General features: G+C 43.1%; 1 protein-coding gene across 12 annotated transcripts in view; it reads right to left on the bottom strand.

Annotated features, from left to right (window-relative positions):
• LOC110510594 (ankyrin-3) overlaps positions 1 to 24,994 on the bottom strand; it is a 203,377-nt gene that overhangs the window by 81,088 nt on the left and 97,295 nt on the right. For all 12 annotated transcript variants that reach the window (XM_036960367.1, XM_036960356.1, XM_036960357.1 and 9 more), the window contains 6 exons: positions 16,834 to 16,932; positions 14,551 to 14,649; positions 11,774 to 11,971; positions 6,120 to 6,218; positions 1,019 to 1,117; positions 708 to 806 (listed from right to left, as the gene is read on the bottom strand). In XM_036960367.1, the coding sequence (XP_036816262.1) occupies positions 708 to 806; positions 1,019 to 1,117; positions 6,120 to 6,218; positions 11,774 to 11,971; positions 14,551 to 14,649; positions 16,834 to 16,932 (693 nt within the window). The remainder of the gene's footprint in view (positions 1 to 707; positions 807 to 1,018; positions 1,118 to 6,119; positions 6,219 to 11,773; positions 11,972 to 14,550; positions 14,650 to 16,833; positions 16,933 to 24,994) is intronic.

Below are 24,994 nucleotides of genomic sequence, written 5' to 3'. Positions count from 1 at the left end.
GCTGTGTTACCATTCTGTTAAAGACAGTCAGATATTACTATTACTGTGACCCCTAACCCCTAACCCATCCTCATGTGTCATTATCTACTGTTTATACTACCAAAGACAATAGATGGAACACTGTGTGTTTGTGATGTGACTGTTATAGTGCATGCTAATGACAGCCTACTGTGTATGAGATAGTGTTGGTGACTGTGTATTTCACTGTGCAGTCCCAGCTGTGGGGGCACTGGGTTATGGCAATGTCTCCCAGAATCCTGTGCTCACCACAGTCAGCTCATTTGGGGAGAGTCTATGCTGCAGCAGGAGTGTGTGTTCTCACCAAGGTGAGTTGGTTGGGAGAGGCTCTGTGCTGCAGCAGGAGTGTGTGTTCTCACCACAGTGACTTGGTTGGGAGAGGCTCTGTGCTGCAGCAGGAGTGTGTGTTCTCACCACAGTGACTTGGTTGGGAGAGGCTCTGTGCTGCAGCAGGAGTGTGTGTTCTCACCACAGTGACTTGGTTGGGAGAGGCTCTGTGCTGCAGCAGGAGTGTGTGTTCTCACCACAGTGACTTGGTTGGGAGAGGCTCTGTGCTGCAGCAGGAGTGTGTGTTCTCACCACAGTGACTTGGTTGGGAGAGGCTCTGTGCTGCAGCAGGAGTGTGTGTTCTCACCACAGTGACTTGGTTGGGAGAGGCTCTGTGCTGCAGCAGGAGTGTGTGTTCTCACCACAGTGACTTGGTTGGGAGAGGCTCTGTGCTGCAGCAGTAGGTTGATGATGTGGGTGTGGCCTTGCTGGGCCGCCTGATGGAGGGGGGTGTATCCGTTCTGAAGGGGGAGGAGGAGAGGTCAGACACACCTCTTTAATTAAACATACCAACACATACCCACTCCAACACCCACACCTACAACCATCAACATCTACTGTATATAGAAATGTTAAATCTGGAGGGGAGCCTAACCTGTGACCCCTGACCCCTATCCCATAAATCAAACATTAACATCTATATAGATATGTTCAATCTGGAGGGGAGCCTAACCTTGGTTTTGGCGTTGATCTTGGCCTGGTTCTTTAGCAGGAAGTTGACCATCTTCACGTTTCCATAGTGACACGCCACATGCAGCGGAGTGTATCCCATCTAGGGAAACATAAACAGAAATCAAGTGTTATGCCTGATGTGACCTCTAGTGAATCCCATCTAGGGAAACAGAAATCAAGTGTTATGCCTGGTGTGACCACTAGTGTATCCCGTCTAGGAAAACAGAAATCAAGTGTTATGCCTGATGTGACCTCTAGTGAATCCCATCTAGGGAAACAGAAATCAAGTGTTATGCCTGGTGTGACCACTAGTGTATCCCGTCTAGGGAAACAGAAACAGAAATCAAGTGTTATGCCTGGTGTGACCACTAGTGTATCCCATCTAGGGAAACAGAAATCAAGTGTTACGCCTGATGTGACCACTAGTGTATCCCGTCTAGGGAAACAGAAATCAAGTGTTATGCCTGGTGTGACCACTAGTGTATCCCGTCTAGGGAAACAGAAACAGAAATCAAGTGTTATGCCTGGTGTGACCACTAGTGTATCCCGTCTAGGGAAACAGAAATCAAGTGTTATGCCTGATGTGACCTCTAGTGAATCCCATCTAGGGAAACAGAAATCAAGTGTTATGCCTGGTGTGACCACTAGTGTATCCCGTCTAGGGAAACAGAAACAGAAATCAAGTGTTATGCCTGGTGTGACCACTAGTGTATCCCATCTAGGGAAACAGAAATCAAGTGTTATGCCTGATGTGACCACTAGTGTATCCCGTCTAGGGAAACAGAAATCAAGTGTTATGCCTGGTGTGACCACTAGTGTATCCCATCTAGGGAAACAGAAATCAAGTGTTATGCCTGGTGTGACCACTAGTGTATCCCATCTAGGGAAACAGAAACATAAATCAAGTGTTATGCCTAGTGTGACCACTAGTGTATCCCGTCTAGGGAAACAGAAATCAAGTGGTATGCCTGGGAAGCCGCTTCTAAAGCTACATTCACAATCATGTTCAATGGTTTCAGGAGACATTCTGAAACCTTCAAGCATGTTGATTCAAACAACTGTTTGATGCGTGCTGACCTAGATTATAGCAGAATGGATACGGCATTTAGTGAGTTAATGTTGTTGTAGTGTTATAGTCAGGTCTGTATGTAGATAGCAGAGCTTGTTAGAGTTGTCGTGTTTCAGTGTTGTAGTGTACTGTTGTAGTGTTTCAGTGTTGTAGTGTAGTGTTGTAGTGTTTCAGTGTTTTATTGTAGTGTTGTAGTGTTTCAGTGTTGTAGTGTACAGTGTTGTAGTGTACTGTTGTAGTGTTTCAGTGTTGTAGTGTTGTAGAGTACAGTTATAGTGTTTCAGTGTTGTATTGTAGTGTTGTAGTGTAGTGTTGTAGTGTTTCACTGTTGTAGTGTTGTAGTGTTTCAGTGTTGTATTGTAGTGTTGTATTGTAGTGTTGTATTGTAGTGTTGTAGTGTTTCAGTGTTGTAGAGTACAGTTGTAGTGTTTCAGTGTTGTATTGTAGTGTTGTATTGTAGTGTTGTAGTGTTTCAGTGTTGTATTGTACAGTGTTGTATTGTAGTGTTGTAGAGTACAGTTGTATCTCAAGGCCATCAGACTGTTAAACAGCCACCACTAACATTGAGTGGCTGCTGCCAACACACTGACACTGACTCAACTCCAGCCACTTTAATAATGGGAAATGATGTAAATCTATCACTAGCCACTTTAAACAATGCTACCTTATATAATGTTACTTACCCTACATTATTCATCTCATATGCATACGTATATACTGTACTCTATATCATCGACTGTATCCTTATGTAATACATGTATCACTAGCCACTATTACTGCATTGTCGGAACTAGAAGCACAAGCATTTCGCTACACTCGCATTAACATCTGCTAACCATGTGTATATGACAAATAAAATTTGATCCGATTTGATTTGATTTGTAGAGTACAGTTGTAGTGTTTCAGTGTTGTATTGTAGTGTTGTAGAGTACAGTTGTAGTGTTTTAGTGTTGTATTGTTGTAGTGTTGTATTGTGGTGTTGTAGAGTACAGTTGTAGTGTTTTAGTGTTGTATTGTTGTAGTGTTGTATTGTGGTGTTGTAGAGTACAGTTGTAGTGTTTCAGTGTTGCATTGTACAGTGTTGTAGAGTACAGTTGTAGTGTTTTAGTGTTGTATTCTTGTAGTGTTGTATTGTAGTGTTGTATTGTTGTGTTTCAGTGTTGTAGTGTTTCAGTGGTGTAGTGTTTCAGTGTTGTAGTGATTCAGTGTTGTAGTGTTTCAGTGTTGTAGTGTTTCAGTGTTGTAGTGATTCAGTGTTGTAGTGTTTCAGTGTTGTAGTGTTTCAGTGTTGTAGTGATTCAGTGTTGTAGTGTTTCAGTGTTGTAGTGTTTCAGTGTTGTAGTGATTCAGTGTTGTAGTGTTGTATTGTTGTGTTTCAGTGTTGTAGTGTTTCAGTGTTGTAGTGTTTCAGTGGTGTAGTGTTTCAGTGTTGTAGTGATTCAGTGTTGTAGTGTTTCAGTGTTGTAGTGTTTCAGTGTTGTAGTGATTCAGTGTTGTAGTGTTTCAGTGTTGTAGTGTTTCAGTGTTGTAGTGATTCAGTGTTGTAGTGTTGTATTGTAGTGTTTCAGTGTAGTAGTGATTCAGTGTTGTAGTGATTCAGTGTTGTTGTGTTTCAGTGTTGTAGTGATTCAGTGTTGTTGTGTTTCAGTGTTGTAGTGTTGTATTGTAGTGTTGTATTGTAGTGTTGTAGTGTTGTATTGTAGTGTTGTATTGTAGTGTTGTATTGTAGTGTTGCAGTGTTGTATTGTAGTGTTGTATTGTAGTGTTGTATTGTAGTGTTGCAGTGTTGTATTGTAGTGTTGTATTGTAGTGTTGTAGTGTTGTATTGTAGTGTTGTATTGTAGTGTTGTATTGTAGTGTTTCAGTGTTGTAGTGTTTCAGTGTTGTAGTGTTTCAGTGTTGTAGTGTTTCAGTGCTGTAGTGTTTCAGTGTTGTAGTGTTTCAGTGTTGTAGTGATTCAGTATTGTAGTGTTTCAGTGTTGTAGTGTTGTATTGTAGTGTTGCAGTGTTGTAGTGTTTCAGTGTTGTAGTGCTGTAGTGTTTCAGTGTAGTAGTGATTCAGTGTTGTAGTGATTCAGTATTGTAGTGTTTCAGTGTAGTAGTGTTTCAGTGTTGTAGTGTTTCAGTGTTGTAGTGTTTCAGTGTTGTAGTGATTCAGTATTGTAGTGATTCAGTATTGTAGTGATTCAGTATTGTAGTGTTCTATTGTAGTGTTGTAGTGTTTCAGTGTTGTAGTGTTTCAGTGTTGTAGTGTTTCAGTGTAGTAGTGTTTCAGTGTTGTAGTGTTTCAGTGTTGTAGTGTTGTATTGTAGTGTTTCAGTGTTGTAGTGATTCAGTATTGTAGTGTTTCAGTGTAGTAGTGTTTCAGTGTTGTAGTGTTTCAGTGTTGTAGTGTTTCAGTGTTGTAGTGCTGTAGTGTTTCAGTGTAGTAGTGATTCAGTGTTGTAGTGATTCAGTGTTGTAGTGCTGTAGTGTTTCAGTGTTGTAGTGTTTCAGTATTGTAGTGTTGTATTGTAGTGTTGCAGTGTTGTAGTGTTTCAGTATTGTAGTGTTGTATTGTAGTGTTGCAGTGTTGTAGTGTTTCAGTATTGTAGTGTTTCAGTGTTGTAGTGTTTCAGTATTGTAGTGTTGTATTGTAGTGTTGCAGTGTTGTATTGTATTATTGTAGTGTTGTATTGTAGTGTTGTATTGTAGTGTTGTATTGTAGTGTTGCAGTGTTGTATTGTAGTGTTGTATTGTAGTGTTGTAGTGTTGTATTGTAGTGTTGTATTGTAGTGTTGTATTGTAGTGTTTCAGTGTTGTAGTGTTTCAGTATTGTAGTGTTTCAGTGTTGTAGAGTTTCAGTGTTGCAGTCATTCAGTGTTGCAGTCATTCAGTGTTGTAGTGTTTCTGTGTAGTAGTGATTCAGTGTTGTAGTGTTTCAGTGTTGTAGTGTTTCAGTATTGTAGTGTTGTATTGTAGTGTTGCAGTGTTGTATTGTATTATTGTAGTGTTGTATTGTAGTGTTGTATTGTAGTGTTGTATTGTAGTGTTGCAGTGTTGTATTGTAGTGTTGTATTGTAGTGTTGTAGTGTTGTATTGTAGTGTTGTATTGTAGTGTTGTATTGTAGTGTTTCAGTGTTGTAGTGTTTCAGTATTGTAGTGTTTCAGTGTTGTAGAGTTTCAGTGTTGCAGTCATTCAGTGTTGCAGTCATTCAGTGTTGTAGTGTTTCTGTGTAGTAGTGATTCAGTGTTGTAGTAATTCAGTGTTTCAGAATACTGTTGTAGAGTTTCAGCGTAGTACTGTAGTGTTGTAGAGTACTGTTGTAGTGTAGTAGTGTAGTAAAAACATTTTTATTTAAACTTTATTTAACTAGGCAAGTCAGTTAAGAACAACTTCTTATTTACAATGAAGGCCTAGGAACAGTGGCCTCTCTCTCATCTCTCTGGTCCTTATCTCTCACCTCTCTGGTCCTTCTCTCTCATCTCTCTGGTATTTCTCTCTCTGGGGTCTCTCTCTCTGGGGTCTCTCGCTCTCTCTCTCCCTCTCTTTGGTCTCTCTCTCTGGGTTTCTAGACCTTCTGGTCTCTCTCTCCTCTCTGGGTTTCTAGACCTTCTGGTCTCTCCTCTCTGGGTTTCTAGTCCTCCTGGTCTCTCCTCTCTGGGTCTCTAGTCCTCCTGGTCTCTCCTCTCTGGGTTTCTAGTCCTCCTGGTCTCTCTCTGGGTTTCTAGTCCTCCTGGTCTCTCTCTGGGTTTCTAGTCCTTCTGGTCTCTCTCTGGGTTTCTAGTCCTCCTGGTCTCTCTCTGGGTTTCTAGTCCTCCTGGTCCCTCTCTGGGTTTCTAGACCTCCTGGTCTCTCCTCTCTGGGTTTCTAGTCCTCCTGGTCTCTCCTCTCTGGGTTTCTAGTCCTCCTGGTCCCTCTCTGGGTTTCTAGACCTTCTGCTCTCTCTGTTGTGTTTCTCAATGAGTGTTCTGCAGTGAGGTTTCAGGAGGGACCAGCCGACCTACACGGCTGTCAGACCAGAGTTGAACATGTGTACGTGTGTGTGTGTACCTTAGTCTCTGGGTCAACAGTGGCCCCCTGGTTAACCAGCACCTCAGCTACGTTGACCTTGTCGTCCTGAGCTGCCAGGTGGAGAGGAGTCAGACCACTCTGAGAGGAGAGGACACAGGACAGGACATAACACATTACAACACAGGACAGGACACAGGACAGGACATACCACATTAGAACACAGGACAGGACATACCACATTACAACACAGGACAGGACATACGACATTAGAACACAGGACAGGACATACCACATTAGAACACAGGACATCACATACCACATTAGAACACAGGACAGGACATACCACATTACAACACAGGACAGGACATACCACATTAGAACACAGGATATGACATACCACATTAGAACACAGGATATGACATACCAAATTAGAACACAGGATATGACATACCAAATTAGAACACAGGATATGACATACCAAATTAGAACACAGGACATGACATACCACATTAGAACACAGGACAGGACATACCACATTAGAAAACAGGATATGACATACCAAATTAGAACACAGGACAGGACATACGACATTAAAACACAGGATATGACATACCACATTAGAACACAGGATATGACATACCACATTAGAACACAGGATATGACATACCAAATTAGAACACAGGATAGGACATACCACATTAGAACACAGGATATGACATACCAAATTAGAACACAGGATAGGACATACCACATTAGAACACAGGATATGACATACCAAATTAGAACACAGGATAGGACATACCACATTAGAACACAGGACATACCACATTAGAACACAGGATAGGACATACCACATTAGGACACAGGACAGGACATACCAAATTAGAACACAGGACATGACATACCACATTAGGACACAGGACAGGACATACCACATTAGAACACATGACAGGACATACCAAATTAGAACACAGGACATGACATACCACATTAGGACACAGGACAGGACATACCACATTAGAACACAGGACAGGACATGACATACCACATTAGAACATAGGATATACCACATTAGAACACAGGACAGGACATACCACATTAGAACACAGGACAGGACATACCACATCAGAACACAGGACAGGACATGACATACCACATTAGAACATAGGATATACCACATTAGAACACAGGACAGGACATGACATACCACATTAGAACACAGGACATACCACATTAGAACACAGGATAGGACATACCACATTAGAACACAAGACAGGACATACCACATTAGAACAAAGGACAGGACATACCACATTAGAACAAAGGACAGGACATGACATACCACATTAGAACATAGGACAAGACATGACATACCACATTAGAACACAGGACAGGACATACCACATTACAACAAAGGACAGGACATGACATACCACATTAGAACACAGGATAGAACATACCACATTAGAACACAGGACATACCACATTAGAACACAGGATAGGACATACCAAATTAGAACACAGGACATACCACATTAGAACACAGGATAGGACATACCACATTAGAACACAGGACAGGACATACCACATTAGAACACAGGATAGGACATACCACATTAGAACACAGGACAGGACATACCACATTAGAACAAAGGACAGGACATGACATACCACATTAGAACACAGGATAGGACATACCACATTAGAACACAGGATAGGACATACCACATTAGAACACAGGATAGGACATACCACATTAGAACACAGGACAGGACATACCACATTAGAACACAGGATAGGACATACCACATTAGAACACAGGACAGGACATACCACATTAGAACACAGGACAGGACATACCACATTAGAACACAGGACAGGACATACCACATTAGAACACATGACATACCACATTAGAACACAGGATAGGACATGACATACCACATTAGAAATGATGACAGGACATACCACATTAGAACACAGGACAGGACATACCACATTAGAACACAGGACAGGATATACCACATTAGAACACAGGACAGGACATAACACATTAGAACACAGGATAGGACATACCACATTAGAACACAGGACATACCACATTAGATCACAGGACAGGCCATACCACATTAGAACACAGGACATACCACATTAGAACACAGGATAGGACATACCAAATTAGAACACAGGACATACCACATTAGAACACAGGATAGGACATACCACATTAGAACACAGGACAGGACATACCACATTAGAACACAGGACATACCACATTAGAACACAGTATAGGACATACCACATTAGAACACAGGACATACCACATTAGATCACAGGACAGGCCATACCACATTAGAACACAGGACAGGACATACCACATTAGAACACAGGACATACCACATTAGAACACAGGATAGGACATACCACATTAGAACACAGGACATACCACATTAGAACACAGGATAGGACATACCACATTAGAACACAGGACATACCACATTAGAACACAGGACAGGACATAACATATTAGAACACAGGACAGGACATACCACATTAGAACACAGGACATACCACATTAGAACACAGGACAGGACATACCACATTAGAACACAGGACAGGACATACCACATTAGAACACATGACATACCACATTAGAACACAGGATAGGACATACCACATTAGAACACAGGATAGGACATACCACATTACAACACAGGACAGGACATACCACATTAGAACACAGGACAGGACATACCACATTAGAACACAGGATAGGACATACCACATTAGAACACAGGACAGGACATACCACATTAGAACACAGGACATACCACATTAGAACACAGGACAGGACATACCACATTAGAACACAGGACAGGACATACCACATTAGAACACATGACATACCACATTAGAACACAGGATAGGACATGACATACCACATTAGAACACAGGATAGGACATACCACATTAGAACACAGGATAGGACATACCACATTACAACACAGGACAGGACATACCACATTCGAACACAGGACAGGACATACCACATTAGAACACAGGACAGGACATACCACATTAGAACACATGACATACCACATTAGAACACAGGATAGGACATGACATACCACATTAGAACACAGGATAGGACATACCACATTAGAACACAGGACAGGACATACCACATTAGAACACAGGACAGGACATACCACATTAGACCACAGGACAGGACATACCACATTAGAACACAGGACATACCACATTAGAACACAGGATAGGACATACCACATTAGAACACAGGACATACCACATTAGAACACAGGATAGGACATACCACATTAGAACACAGGACATACCACATTAGAACACAGGACAGGACATAACATATTAGAACACAGGACAGGACATACCACATTAGAACACAGGACATACCACATTAGAACACAGGACAGGACATACCACATTAGAACACAGGACAGGACATACCACATTAGAACACATGACATACCACATTAGAACACAGGATAGGACATACCACATTAGAACACAGGATAGGACATACCACATTACAACACAGGACAGGACATACCACATTAGAACACAGGACAGGACATACCACATTAGAACACAGGATAGGACATACCACATTAGAACACAGGACAGGACATACCACATTAGAACACAGGACATACCACATTAGAACACAGGACAGGACATACCACATTAGAACACAGGACAGGACATACCACATTAGAACACATGACATACCACATTAGAACACAGGATAGGACATGACATACCACATTAGAACACAGGATAGGACATACCACATTAGAACACAGGATAGGACATACCACATTACAACACAGGACAGGACATACCACATTCGAACACAGGACAGGACATACCACATTAGAACACAGGACAGGACATACCACATTAGAACACATGACATACCACATTAGAACACAGGATAGGACATGACATACCACATTAGAACACAGGATAGGACATACCACATTAGAACACAGGACAGGACATACCACATTAGAACACAGGACAGGACATAAACATTAGAACACAGGACAGGACATACCACATTAGAACACAGGACAGGACATACCACATTAGAACACAGGACAGGACATACAACATTAGAACACAGGACAGGACATACCACATTAGAACACAGGACATACCACATTAGAACACAGGACAGGACATACAACATTAGAACACAGGACAGGACATACCACATTAGAACACAGGACAGGACATACCACATTAGAACACATGACATACCACATTAGAACACAGGATAGGACATACCACATTTCAACACAGGACAGGACATAAACATTAGAACACAGGACAGGACATACCACATTAGAACACAGGACAGGACATACCACATTAGAACACATGACATACCACATTAGAACACAGGATAGGATATACCACATTAGAACACAGGATAGGACATACCACATTACAACACAGGACAGGACATACCACATTAGAACACAGGACAGGACATACCACATTAGAACACAGGACAGGACATACCACATTAGAACACAGGACATACCACATTAGAACACAGGACAGGACATACCACATTAGAACACAGGACAGGACATACCACATTAGAACACATGACATACCACATTAGAACACAGGATAGGACATGACATACCACATTAGAACACAGGATAGGACATACCACATTAGAACACAGGATAGGACATACCACATTACAACACAGGACAGGACATACCACATTCGAACACAGGACAGGACATACCACATTAGAACACAGGACATACCACATTAGAACACAGGATAGGACATGACATACCACATTAGAACACAGGATAGGACATACCACATTAGAACACAGGACAGGACATACCACATTAGAACACAGGACAGGACATACCACATTAGACCACAGGACAGGACATACCACATTAGAACACAGGACAGGACATAAACATTAGAACACAGGACAGGACATACCACATTAGAACACAGGACAGGACATACCACATTAGACCACAGGACAGGACATACCACATTAGAACACAGGACAGGACATAAACATTAGAACACAGGACAGGACATACCACATTAGAACACAGGACAGGACATACCACATTAGAACACAGGACAGGACATAAAACATTAGAACACAGGACAGGACATACCACATTAGAACACAGGACATACCACATTAGAACACAGGACAGGACATACCACATTAGAACACAGGACAGGACATACCACATTAGAACACAGGACAGGACATACCACATTAGAACACATGACATACCACATTAGAACACAGGATAGGACATACCACATTACAACACAGGACAGGACATACCACATTAGAACACAGGACAGGACATACCACATTAGAACACAGGACAGGACATACCACATTAGAACACATGACATACCACATTAGAACACAGGACACGACATACCACATTAGAACACAGGACAGGACATACCACATTAGAACACAGGACATACCACATTAGAACACAGGACAGGACACACCACATTAGAACACAGGACAGGACATACCACATTAGAACACAGGACAGGACATACCACATTAGAACACATGACAGGACATACCACATTACAACTCAGGACAACCCTAACACCTGACCCCTAACCCCCACCTTGTTGCCCAAGCTGATGGTGGCTTCCCTGGCCAGTAGCAGGGTAACGATGTCTACGTTGCCCTCCTGAGAGGCCAGGTGCAGCGGTGTGATGCCCTGACGTGTCATAGCGTTGGTGTCGGCTCCGTACTCCAGCAGCGTCGTGGCAATCTCCATCTGGTTCTTCTTAGCCGCGATGTGGAGTGGAGTATAGCCATTCTACACCACAGACAGAACATATTACAACACAGAGGAGGGTACCCATTCTACACCACAGACAGAACATCATCTATCATCCAGGGAATATACAGTAATCTATCATCCAGGGAATATACAGGCATCTATCATCCAGGTAATATACAGGCATCTATCATCCAGGGAATATACAGTCATCTATCATCCAGGTAATATACAGTCATCTATCATCCAGGTAATATACAGACATCTATCATCCAGGTAATATACAGTAATCTATCATCCAGGGAATATACAGTCATCTATCATCCAGGTAATATACAGTCATCTATCATCCAGGGAATATGCAGTCATCTATCATCCAGGGAATATACAGTCATCTATCATCCAGGTAATATACAGTCATCTATCATCCAGGTAATATACAGTCATCTATCAACGAGGTAATATATCATCCAGGTAATATACAGTCATCTATCAACGAGGTAATATATCATCCAGGTAATATACAGACATCTATCAACGAGGTAATATATCATCCAGGGAATATACAGACATCTATCAACGAGGTAATATATCATCCAGGTAATATACAGTCATCTATCATCCAGGTAATATATCATCCAGGTAATATACAGTCATCTATCACCCAGGTAATATATCATCCAGGTAATAGACAGTCATCTATCATCCAGGTAATATACAGACATCTATCAACGAGGTAATATATCATCCAGGTAATATACAGACATCTATCAACGAGGTAATATATCATCCAGGTAATATACAGTCATCTATCACCCAGGTAATATATCATCCAGGTAATATACAGTCATCTATCATCCAGGTAATATACAGACATCTATCAACGAGGTAATATATCATCCAGGTAATATACAGTCATCTATCACCCAGGTAATATATCATCCAGGTAATATACAGTCAGTGAGTCGTGGTCCTGCTGTATTAGATCAGTGAGTCGTGGTCCTGCTGTATTAGATCAGTGAACTGTGATCCTGTCACGGCTCCCTCCGGTACTGTTGCCCTCATGTCCATTGGTGCTGTGGGTACCTATGTGTTGTCTCAGCCTGTGCTGTGTGTTATTGTTCCCTATGTGTTGTCTCAGCCTGTGCTGTGTGTTATTGTTCCCTATGTGTTGTCTCAGCCTGTGCTGTGTGTTATTGTTCCCTTATGTGTTGTCTCAGCCTGTGCTGTGTGTTATTGTTCCCTATGTGCTGTCTCAGCCTGTGCTGTGTGTTATTGTTCCCTATGTGTTGTCTCAGCCTGTGCTGTAGTGGTCTGGTCTGATACTGGTGTGGTAGTGGTCTGATACTGGTGTGGTCTGATTCTGGTGTGGTAGTGGTCTGATGCTGGTGCGGTAGTGGTCTGAAACTGGTGTGGTAGTGGTCTGGTCTGATACTGGTGTGGTAGTGGGCTGATACTGGTATGGTCTGGTCTGATGCTAGTGTGGTAGTGCTCTGATACTGGTGTGATAGTGGTCTGATGCTGGTGTGGTAGTGGTCTGACACTGGTGTGGTTGGTAGTGGTCTGATGCTGGTGTGGTAGTGGTCTGATGCTGATGCTGGTGTGGTAGTGGTCTGACACTGGTGTGATAGTGGTCTGATGCTGGTGTGGTAGTGGTCTGATGCTGGTGTGGTAGTGGTCTGATGCTGGTGTGGTAGTGGTCTGATGCTAGTGTGGTAGTGCTCTGATACTGGTGTGATAGTGGTCTGATACTGGTGTGATAGTGGTCTGATGCTGGTGTGGGAGTGGTCTGATGCTGGTGTGGTAGTGGTCTGATGCTGGTGTGGTAGTGGTCTGATACTGGTGTGGTAGTGGTCTGATGCTGGTTTGGTAGTGGTCTGATGCTGGTGTGGTAGTGGTCTGATACTGGTATGGTCTGGTCTGATGCTAGTGTGGTAGTGCTCTGATACTGGTGTGATAGTGGTCTGATACTGGTGTGATAGTGGTCTGATGCTGGTGTGGGAGTGGTCTGATGCTGGTGTGGGAGTGGTCTGATGCTGGTGTGGTAGTGGTCTGATGCTGGTGTGGTAGTGGTCTGATGCTGGTGTGGTAGTGGTCTGATGCTGGTGTGGGAGTGGTCTGATACTGGTGTGGTAGTGGTCTGATGCTGGTTTGGTAGTGGTCTGATGCTGGTGTGGTAGTGGTCTGATACTGGTATGGTCTGGTCTGATGCTAGTGTGGTAGTGCTCTGATACTGGTGTGGTAGTGGTCTGATGCTGGTGTGATAGTGGTCTGATGCTGGTGTGGTAGTGGTCTGATGCTGGTGTGGTAGTGGTCTGATGCTGGTGTGGTAGTGGTCTGATGCTGGTTTGGTAGTGGTCTGATGCTGGTGTGGTAGTGGTCTGATGCTGGTTTGGTAGTGGTCTGATACTGGTGCAGTAGTGGTCTGACACTGGTGTGGTAGTGGCCTCCCCTATCCCGGATGACGCTGGGCCAATTGTGTGCCGCCCCATGGGACTCCCGATCATGTCCGGGAGCCCATCATGTGCCTTTGTGCAAGGCATTTAACCCTAACGGATCCTGTAAGTGGCTCTGGATAAGAGCGTCTGCTGTGGTGTAAATGTGTAAGTGATACCTACCTTGGCACCAGCGTGCGGTGAAGCTCCCTGGTCCAGCAGCAGCAGAGCCACTTTCTGGTTGTCATAGTGAGCAGCTACATGTAGGGGAGTTAGACCACTCTATAGAAACGGCATACACAGCTGCATTAGTGTTGGACTGAAAGTGAAGGCACTTAGCCCAACACAGTGGAAGGATGACAAACTGGGATCTGAAGTGGTTGAAATATAAATCAGTTAGAACAATTCCAATACTGTCTTTGTCCGTTGAAAAAAGACATGTTCAGTCTCGGACCAAGATATCCCTCTAGTGGTGTGGGTGCTATGCTTTGGCAACGTGGGTGGGGTTATATCCTTCCTGTTTGGCCCTGTCCGGGGGTATCATCGGATGGGGCCACAGTGTTTCCTGACCCCTCCTGTCTCAGCCTCCAGTATTTATGCTGCAGTAGTTTATGTGTCGGGGGGCTAGGGTCAGTCTGTTATATCTGGAGTACTTCTCCTGTCTTATCCGGTGTTCTGTGTGAATTTAAGTATGCTCTCTCTAATTCTCTCTTTATTTCTCTCTCTCGGAGGACCTGAGCCCTAGGACCATGCCTCAGGACTACCTGGCATGATGACTCCTTGCTGTACCCAGTCCACCTGGCCGTGCTGCTGCTGCAGTTTCAACTGTTCTGCCTGCGGCTATGGAACCCTGACCTGTTCACCGGACGTGCTACCTGTCCCAGACCTGCTGTTTTCAACTCTCTAGAGACAGCAGGAGCGGTAGAGATACTCTTAGTAATTGGCTATGAAAAGCCAACTGACATTTACTCCTGAGGTGCTGACTTGCTGCACCCTCGACAACTACTGTGATTATTATTATTTGACCATGCTGGTCATTTATGAACATTTTAACATCTTGGCCATGTTCTGTTATAATCTCCACCCGGCACAGCCAGAAGAGGACTGGCCACCCCTCATAGCCTGGTTCCTCTCTAGGTTTCTTCCTAGGTTTTGGCCTTTCTAGGGAGTTTTTCCTAGCCACCGTGCTTCTACACCTGCATTGCTTGCTGTTTGGGGTTTTAGCCTGGGTTTCTGTACAGCACTTTGAGATATCAGCTGATCTAAGAAGGGCTTTATAAATACATTTGATTTGATGTTAGATTGATCAGAGTGTTTCAGCATCATAACAGGGGCAACTCTCTCTAGAGCAGGGGTGTCAAACACATGTTGGGGAAACAAACCCAATCTACTTCTAAATGACTCAATCCAAATCCAACCTGTATACATGATAATGGACCTTCATTCATACAGTTTCTTCATCCAGCTAATAATCAATTGAAAGAGTCGTAGTGGGAGGACCACACAACATTTCATCGCGTAGCTCCAAGCCGGAGTCGTAGTGGGAGGACCACACAACATATCATCGCATAGCTCCAAGCCTGAGTCGTAGTGGGAGGACCACACAACATATCATCACGTAGCTCCAAGCCGGAGTTGTAGTGGGAGGACCACACAACATATCATCACGTAGCTCCAAGCCTGAGTCGTAGTGGGAGGACCACACAACATTTCATCACGTAGCTCCAAGCCTGAGTCGTAGTGGGAGGACCACACAACATTTCATAGCGTAGCTCCAAGCCGGAGTCATAGTGGGAGGACCACACAACATTTCATCACGTAGCTCCAAGCCTGAGTCGTAGTGGGAGGACCACACAACATATCATCTCGTAGCTCCAAGCCGGAGTCGTAGTGGGAGGACCACACAACATATCATCTCGTAGCTCCAAGCCGGAGTCGTAGTGGGAGGACCACACAACATATCATCTCGTAGCTCCAAGCCGGAGTCATAGTGGGAGGACCACACAACATATCATCTCGTAGCTCCAAGCCGGAGTCGTAGTGGGAGGACCACACAACATATCATCGCGTAGCTCCAAGCTGGAGTCGTAGTGGGAGGACCACACAACATATCATCTCGAAGCTCCAAGCCGGAGTCGTAGTGGGAGGACCACACAACATATCATTGCGTGACTCCCAAGCTTCCTTCCATGTGATGGTTAATCAATATTTGCACACAAAAGGCGTTTTCACCGCCATTTCTCAAATAACACATTTTACCGACAAATTAAAAAGGTTGGATGGAAACCTGGTTAGTAGCACTGCAAGAATACTGATGTGTAGTTACATTATAATGAACCAATATGAGAATAACTCATATGACATCAGTGAGAACTATCTGTGCTGTACATTACTATTACTATCAGTGAGATGCACTACTGACTACCAGACTAGCTAACTACCCTGTTTCCATGGTGACTACGGTACCTTCCCAGCTGCATCGGGCACAGTGTGTCTCTGCAGCAGAAGGTTGGCCACTTCCATCTTCCCATACTTAGCTGCAACATGGAGGGGAGTGAAGCCTTTCTGGAAGAGGGGAGGAGAGGAGAGAGGAAAGGAGAGGAGAGGAGGAGGTGATGAAAGGAAAGGAGAGGAGAGGAGGAGGTGATGAAAGGAGAGAGACAGGGAGGAGATGATGGAGATGAGAGAGGAAAGGAGATGAGAGAAGAGAGGAGTAGACAGCAATGAGCCACAACAACACTCACAGCATCACATCATAGATTATTACATGTTAGTCATTTAGCAGAAGCTCTTATCCAGAGCACCTTACAGTTAGTGCTTTCATCATCAGATAGCTAGGTGGGACAACCATATATCACAGTAGGTAGTATATTCAGATAGCTAGGTGGGACAACCACATATCACAGTAGTTAGTATATTCAGATAGCTAGGTGAGACAACCACATATCACAGTAGGTAGTATATTCAGATAGCTAGGTGGGACAACCACATATCACAGTAGTTAGTATATTCAGATAGCTAGGTGGGACAACCACATATCACAGTAGTTAGTATATTCAGATAGCTAGGTGAGACAACCACATATCACAGTAGTTAGTATATTCAGATAGCTAGGTGGGACAACCACATATCACAGTAGTTAGTATATTCAGATAGCTAGGTGAGACAACCACATATCACAGTAGTTAGTATATTCAGATAGCTAGGTGAGACAACCACATATCACAGTAGTTAGTATATTCAGATAGCTAGGTGAGACAACCACATATCACAGTAGTTAGTATATTCAGATAGCTAGGTGGGACAACCACATATCACAGAAGTAGGAACACCCCCCTATCCACATCGATGGAACAGTAGTGGAGAGGGTAGTAAGTTTTAAGTTCCTCGGCGTACACATCACAGACAAACTGAATTGGTCCACCCACACAGACAGCATCGTGAAGAAGGCGCAGCAGCGCCTCTTCAACCTCAGGAGGCTGAAGAAATTTGGCTTGTCACCAAAAGCACTCACAAACTTCTACAGATGCACAATCGAGAGCATCCTGTCGGGCTGTATCACCGCCTAGTACGGCAACTGCTCCACCCACAACCGGAAGGCTCTCCAGAGGGTAGTGAGGTCTGCACAACGCATCACCGGGGGCAAACTACCTGCCCTCCAGGACACCTACACCACCCGATGTCACAGGAAGGCCATAAAGATCATCAAGGACAACAACCACCCGAGCCACTGCCTGTTCACCCCGCTATCATCCAGAAGGCGAGATCAGTACAGGTGCATCAAAGCTGGGACCGAGAGACTGAAAAACAGCTTCTTTCTCAAGGCCATCAGACTGTTAAACAGCCACCACTAACACTGAGTGGCTGCTGCCAACACACTGACTCAACTCCAGCCACTTTAATAATGGGAATTGATGGGAAATTATGTAAAATATATCACTAGCCACTTTAAACAATGCTACCTAATATAATGTTTACATACCCTACATTATTCATCTCATATGTATATGTATATACTGTACTCTATATCATCTACTGAATCTTTATGTAATACATGTATCACTAGCCACTTTAACTATGCCACATTGTTTACATACTCATCTCATATGTATATACTGCACTCAATACCATCTACTGTATCTTGCCTATGCCGCTCTGTACCATCACTCATTCATATATCTTTATGTACATATTCTTTATCCCCTTTCACTTGTGTCTATAAGGTAGTAGTTTTGGAATTGTTAGCTAGATTACTTGTTGGTTATTACTGCATTGTCGGAACTAGAAGCACAAGCATTTCGCTACACTCGCATTAACATCTGCTAACCATGTGTATGTGACAAATAAAAATTGATTTGATTTGATTTAGTTAGTATATTCAGATAGCTAGGTGGGACAACCACATATCACAGTAGTTAGTATACTCCACCCTCTGAGGGTTCAGCTTTGTCTCCTAAACTATGTTATTTTCTCAAACTCAGAACCTAAACAATATCCATATCAACATGCATATATCAAATCCATCCTATCTTGACAAGATCACAGAGACACATTGACTGGCACACAGACATTGTGGAGCCAAGAGATACACGCTTGACCTCTCCCCTCTCTGCGGCCCAAATAACTTAGTCCTGACAGAGAACAGATGACTGCAACCCGGCCACAGTATTATACAAACACATTCTGATGAGAAGTAACTTAGTCCTGACAGAGAACAGATACTGCAACCCGGCCACAGTATTATACAAACGCATTCTGATGAGAAGTAACTTAGTCCTGACAGAGAACAGATACTGCAACCCGGCCACAGTATTATACAAACGCATTCTGATGAGAAGTAACTTAGTCCTGACAGAGAACAGATACTGCAACCCGGCCACAGTATTATACAAACACATTCTGATGAGAAGTAACTTAGTCCTGACAGAGAACAGATACTGCAACCCGGCCACAGTATTATACAAACACATTCTGATGAGAAGTAACTTAGTCCTGACAGAGAACAGATACTGCAACCCGGCCACAGTATTATACAAACACATTCTGATGAGAAGTAACTTAGTCCTGACAGAGAACAGATACTGCAACCCGGCCACAGTATTATACAAACACATTCTGATGAGAAGTAACTTAGTCCTGACAGAGAACAGATACTGCAACCCGGCCACAGTATTATACAAACACATTCTGATGAGAAGTAACTTACAAACATATGATGAATATAAAACATCTATGTTACCAACTAATTCTGATTATTCCCCAACAAGACTCACATGACAGAGAGAAGTTGAACTAACTGTACATAGAGATAGTCATTTCCATGGACTGTGTCACAGTTCATTAAAGTGTTGATCCATTACAACGATAATGAATAACGATACCCACAACTCAGTTACACAACAGATTCCTCTGTTGTGAAGCAAGGCAGTGAAACATCAACCGGTTACACCACTAACTTCAACCCTAACTGCTGATACCACTCTCTCCAACCCCAGATCAACCATTCATACCACTAACCCTAACCAGTACTAACCCTAACCATTCATACCACTAACCCTAACCAGTACTAACCCTAACTTCTGATACCATTCTCTCTAACCCCAGATCAACCATTCATACCACTAACCCTAACCAGTACTAACCCTAACCATTCATACCACTAACCCTAACCAGTACTAACCCTAACTGCTGATACCATGCTCTCTAACCCCAGATCAACCATTCATCACACTAACCTTAACCTTAACTAACCCTAACTGCTGATACCATTCTCTCTAACCCCAGATCAACCATTCATACCACTAACCCTAACCAGTACTAACCCTGACTGTTGATACCACTCTCTCTAACCCCAGATCAACCATTCATACCACTAACACAAACCAGTACTAACCCTGACTGTTGATACCACTCTCTCTAACCCCAGATCAACCATTCATACCACTAACCCTAACCAGTACTAACCCTAACTGCTGATACCACTCTCTCTAACCCCAGATCAACCATTCATACCACTAACCCAAACCAGTACTAACCCTAACCATTCATACAACTAACCCTAACCAGTACTAACCCTAACTGCTGATACCATTCTCTCTAACCCCAGATCAACCATTCATACCACTAACCCTAACCAGTACTAACCCTAACCATTCATACCACTAACCCTAACCAGTACTAACCCTAACTGCTGATACCATTCTCTCTAACCCCAGATCAACCATTCATACCACTAACCCTAACCAGTACTAACCCTAACCATTCATACCACTAACCTTAACCTTAACGAACCCTAACTGTTGATACCATTCTCTCTAACCCCAGATGAACCATTCATCACACTAACCTTAACCTTAACTAACCCTAACTGCTGATACCATTCTCTCTAAACCCAGATCAACCATTCATCACACTAACCTTAACCTTAACTAACCCTAACCATTCATACCACTAACCTTAACTAACCCTAACTGCTGATACCATTCTCTCTAACCCCAGATTAACCATTCATCCCACTAACCCTAACCTTAACTAACCCTAACTGCTGATACCATTCTCTCTAACCCCATATTAACCATTCATCACACTAACCTTAACCTTAACTAACCCTAACTGCTGATACCATTCTCTCTAACCCCAGATCAACCATTCATCACACTAACCTTAACCTTAACTAACCCTAACTGCTGATACCATTATCTCTAACCCCAGATCAAACATTCACTAACCCCAACCTTTATTAGCCCTAACCTTTCATACTACTAACTGTTGATACCACTAACTCTACAAATAGAGGTCAAGCAGCATGATAATATAAGCAAAACAAAGACCACTTTGCTTTAATGCTAACTATAAATGCAGCATCACCATTCACTATGTGAACTCTGCCAGCAGCCAGCCTGCTGCTAATGGAACGATACAGATGCTGTGGTGTATGATGTCACGCTACCTGCTAGCCATGGAAACACTCTGAATCAATCAGCAGACTACTGCAGTGGAACTAGCTAAAACTCTAACCTTCCTCCAGGGAACTATAGTTATAACTCTAACCCTCCTCCAGGGAACTATAGTTATAACTCTAACCCTCCTCCAGGGAACTATAGTTATAACTCTAACCCTCCTCCAGTGGAACTAGTTATAACTCTAACCCTCCTCCAGTGGAACTATAGTTATAACTCTAACCCTCCTCCAGGGAACTATAGTTATAACTCTAACCCTCCTCCAGGGAACTATAGTTATAACTCTAACCCTCCTCCAGGGAACTATAGTTATAACTCTAACCCTCCTCCAGTGGAACTAGTTATAACTCTAACCCTCCTCCAGGGGAACTATAGTTATAACTCTAACCCTCCTCCAGGGAACTATAGTTATAACTCTAACCCTCCTCCAGTGGAACTATAGTTATAACTCTAATCCTCCTCCAATGGAACTATAGTTATTACTCTAACCCTCCTCCAGGGGAACTATAGTTATAACTCTAACCTTCCTCCAGTGGAACTAGTTATAACTCTAACCCTCCTCCAGGGAACTAGTTATAACTCTAACCCTCCTACAGTGGAACTATAGTTATAACTCTAACCCTCCTCCAGGGAACTATAGTTATAACTCTAACCCTCCTCCAGGGAACTATAGTTATAACTCTAACCCTCCTCCAGGGAACTATAGTTATAACTCTAACCCTCCTCCAGTGGAACTATAGTTATAACTCTAACCCTCCTCCAGTGGAACTAGTTATAACTCTAACCCTCCTCCAGGGAACTATAGTTATAACTCTAACCCTCCTCCAGGGAACTATAGTTATAACTCTAACCCTCCTCCAGTGGAACTATAGTTATAACTCTAATCCTCCTCCAATGGAACTATAGTTATTACTCTAACCCTCCTCCAGTGGAACTAACTAAAACTCTAACCCTCCTCCAGTGGAACTAGTTATAACTCTAACCCTCCTCCAGTGGAACTAGTTATAACTCTAACCCTCCTCCAGTGGAACTAGTTATAACTCTAACCCTCCCACAGTGGAACTATAGTTATAACTCTAACCCTCCTCCAGTGGAACTAGTTATAACTCTAACCCTCCTCCAGGGAACTATAGTTATAACTCTAACCCTCCTCCAGTGGAACTATAGTTATAACTCTAACCCTCCTCCAGGGAACTATAGTTATAACTCTAACCCTCCTCCAGTGGAACTATAGTTATAACTCTAACCCTCCTCCAGTGGAACTAGTTATAACTCTAACCCTCCTCCAGGGAACTATAGTTATAACTCTAACCCTCCTCCAGGGAACTATAGTTATAACTCTAACCCTCCTCCAGTGGAACTATAGTTATAACTCTAATCCTCCTCCAATGGAACTATAGTTATAACTCTAACCCTCCTCCAGGGAACTATAGTTATAACTCTAACCCTCCTCCAGTGGAACTAGTTATAACTCTAACCCTCCTCCTGTGGAACTATAGTTATAACTCTAACCCTCCTCCAGTGGAACTAGTTATTACTCTAACCCTCCTCCAGTGGAACTATAGTTATAACTCTAACCCTCCTCCAGTGAACTATAGTTATAACTCTAACCCTCCTCCAGTGGAACTATAGTTATAACTCTAACCCTCCTCCAGTGGAACTATAGTTATAACTCTAACCCTCCTCCAGGGAACTATAGTTATAACTCTAACCTTCCTCCAGTGGAACTAGTTATAACTCTAACCCTCCTCCAGTGGAACTAACTAAAACTCTAACCCTCCTCCAGTGGAACTAGTTATAACTCTAACCCTCCTCCAGTGGAACTAGTTATAACTCTAACCCTCTTCCAGTGGAACTAGTTATAACTCTAACCCTCCCACAGTGGAACTATAGTTATAACTCTAACCCTCCTCCAGTGGAACTAGTTATAACTCTAACCCTCCTCCAGTGGAACTAGTTATAACTCTAACCCTCCTCCAGGGAACTAGTTATAACTCTAACCCTCCTACTGTGGAACTATAGTTATAACTCTAACCCTCCTCCAGTGGAACTATAGTTATAACTCTAACCCTCCTCCAGTGGAACTAACTAAAACTCTAACCCTCCTCCAGTGGAACTAGTTATAACTCTAACCCTCCTCCAGTGGAACTAGTTATAACTCTAACCCTCCTCCAGTGGAACTAGTTATAACTCTAACCCTCCCACAGTGGAACTATAGTTATAACTCTAACCCTCCTCCAGTGGAACTAGTTATAACTCTAACCCTCCTCCAGTGGAACTAGTTATAACTCTAACCCTCCTCCAGGGAACTAGTTATAACTCTAACCCTCCTACAGTGGAACTATAGTTATAACTCTAACCCTCCTCCAGGGAACTATAGTTATAACTCTAACCCTCCTCCAGGGAACTATAGTTATAACTCTAACCCTCCTCCAGGGAACTATAGTTATAACTCTAACCCTCCTCCAGTGGAACTATAGTTATAACTCTAACCCTCCTCCAGTGGAACTAGTTATAACTCTAACCCTCCTCCAGGGAACTATAGTTATAACTCTAACCCTCCTCCAGTGGAACTATAGTTATAACTCTAATCATCCTCCAATGGAACTATAGTTATTACTCTAACCCTCCTCCAGTGGAACTATAGTTAAAACTCTAACCCTCCTCCAGTGAACTATAGTTATAACTCTAACCCTCCTCCAGTGGAACTATAGTTATAACTCTAACCCTCCTCCAGTGGAACTATAGTTATAACTCTAACCCTCCTCTAGGGGAACTATAGTTATAACTCTAACCCTCCTCCAGTGGAACTATAGTTATAACTCTAACCCTCCTCCAGGGAACTATAGTTATAACTCTAACCTTCCTCCAGTGGAACTAGTTATAACTCTAACCCTCGTCCAGTGGAACTATAGTTATAACTCTAACCCTCCTCCAGTGGAACTAACTAAAACTCTAACCCTCCTCCAGTGGAACTAGTTATAACTCTAACCCTCCTCCAGTGGTACTAGTTATAACTCTAACCCTCCTCCAGTGGAACTAGTTATAACTCTAACCCTCCCACAGTGGAACTATAGTTATAAGTCTAACCCTCCTCCAGTGGAACTAGTTATAACTCTAACCCTCCTCCAGGGAACTATAGTTATAACTCTAACCCTCCTCCAGTGGAACTATAGTTATAACTCTAACCCTCCTCCAGGGAACTATAGTTATAACTCTAACCCTCCTCCAGGGGAACTATAGTTATAACTCTAACCCTCCTCCAGTGGAACTAGTTATAACTCTAACCCTCCTCCAGTGGAACTAGTTATAACTCTAACCCTCCCACAGTGGAACTATAGTTATAACTCTAACCCTCCTCCAGTGGAACTAACTAAAACTCTAACCCTCCTCCAGTGGAACTAGTTATAACTCTAACCCTCCTCCAGGGAACTAGTTATAACTCTAACCCTCCTACAGTGGAACTATAGTTATAACTCTAACCCTCCTCCAGGGAACTATAGTTATAACTCTAACCCTCCTCCAGGGAACTATAGTTATAACTCTAACCCTCCTCCAGGGAACTATAGTTATAACTCTAACCCTCCTCCAGTGGAACTATAGTTATAACTCTAACCCTCCTCCAGTGGAACTAGTTATAACTCTAACCCTCCTCCAGGGAACTATAG

The sequence above is a fragment of the Oncorhynchus mykiss genome, chromosome 23, assembly GCF_013265735.2.
Source record: "Oncorhynchus mykiss isolate Arlee chromosome 23, USDA_OmykA_1.1, whole genome shotgun sequence".
NCBI classification, from domain to species: Eukaryota; Metazoa; Chordata; class Actinopteri; order Salmoniformes; family Salmonidae; genus Oncorhynchus; species Oncorhynchus mykiss.
This window is presented reverse-complemented; position numbering and strand designations above follow the sequence as displayed.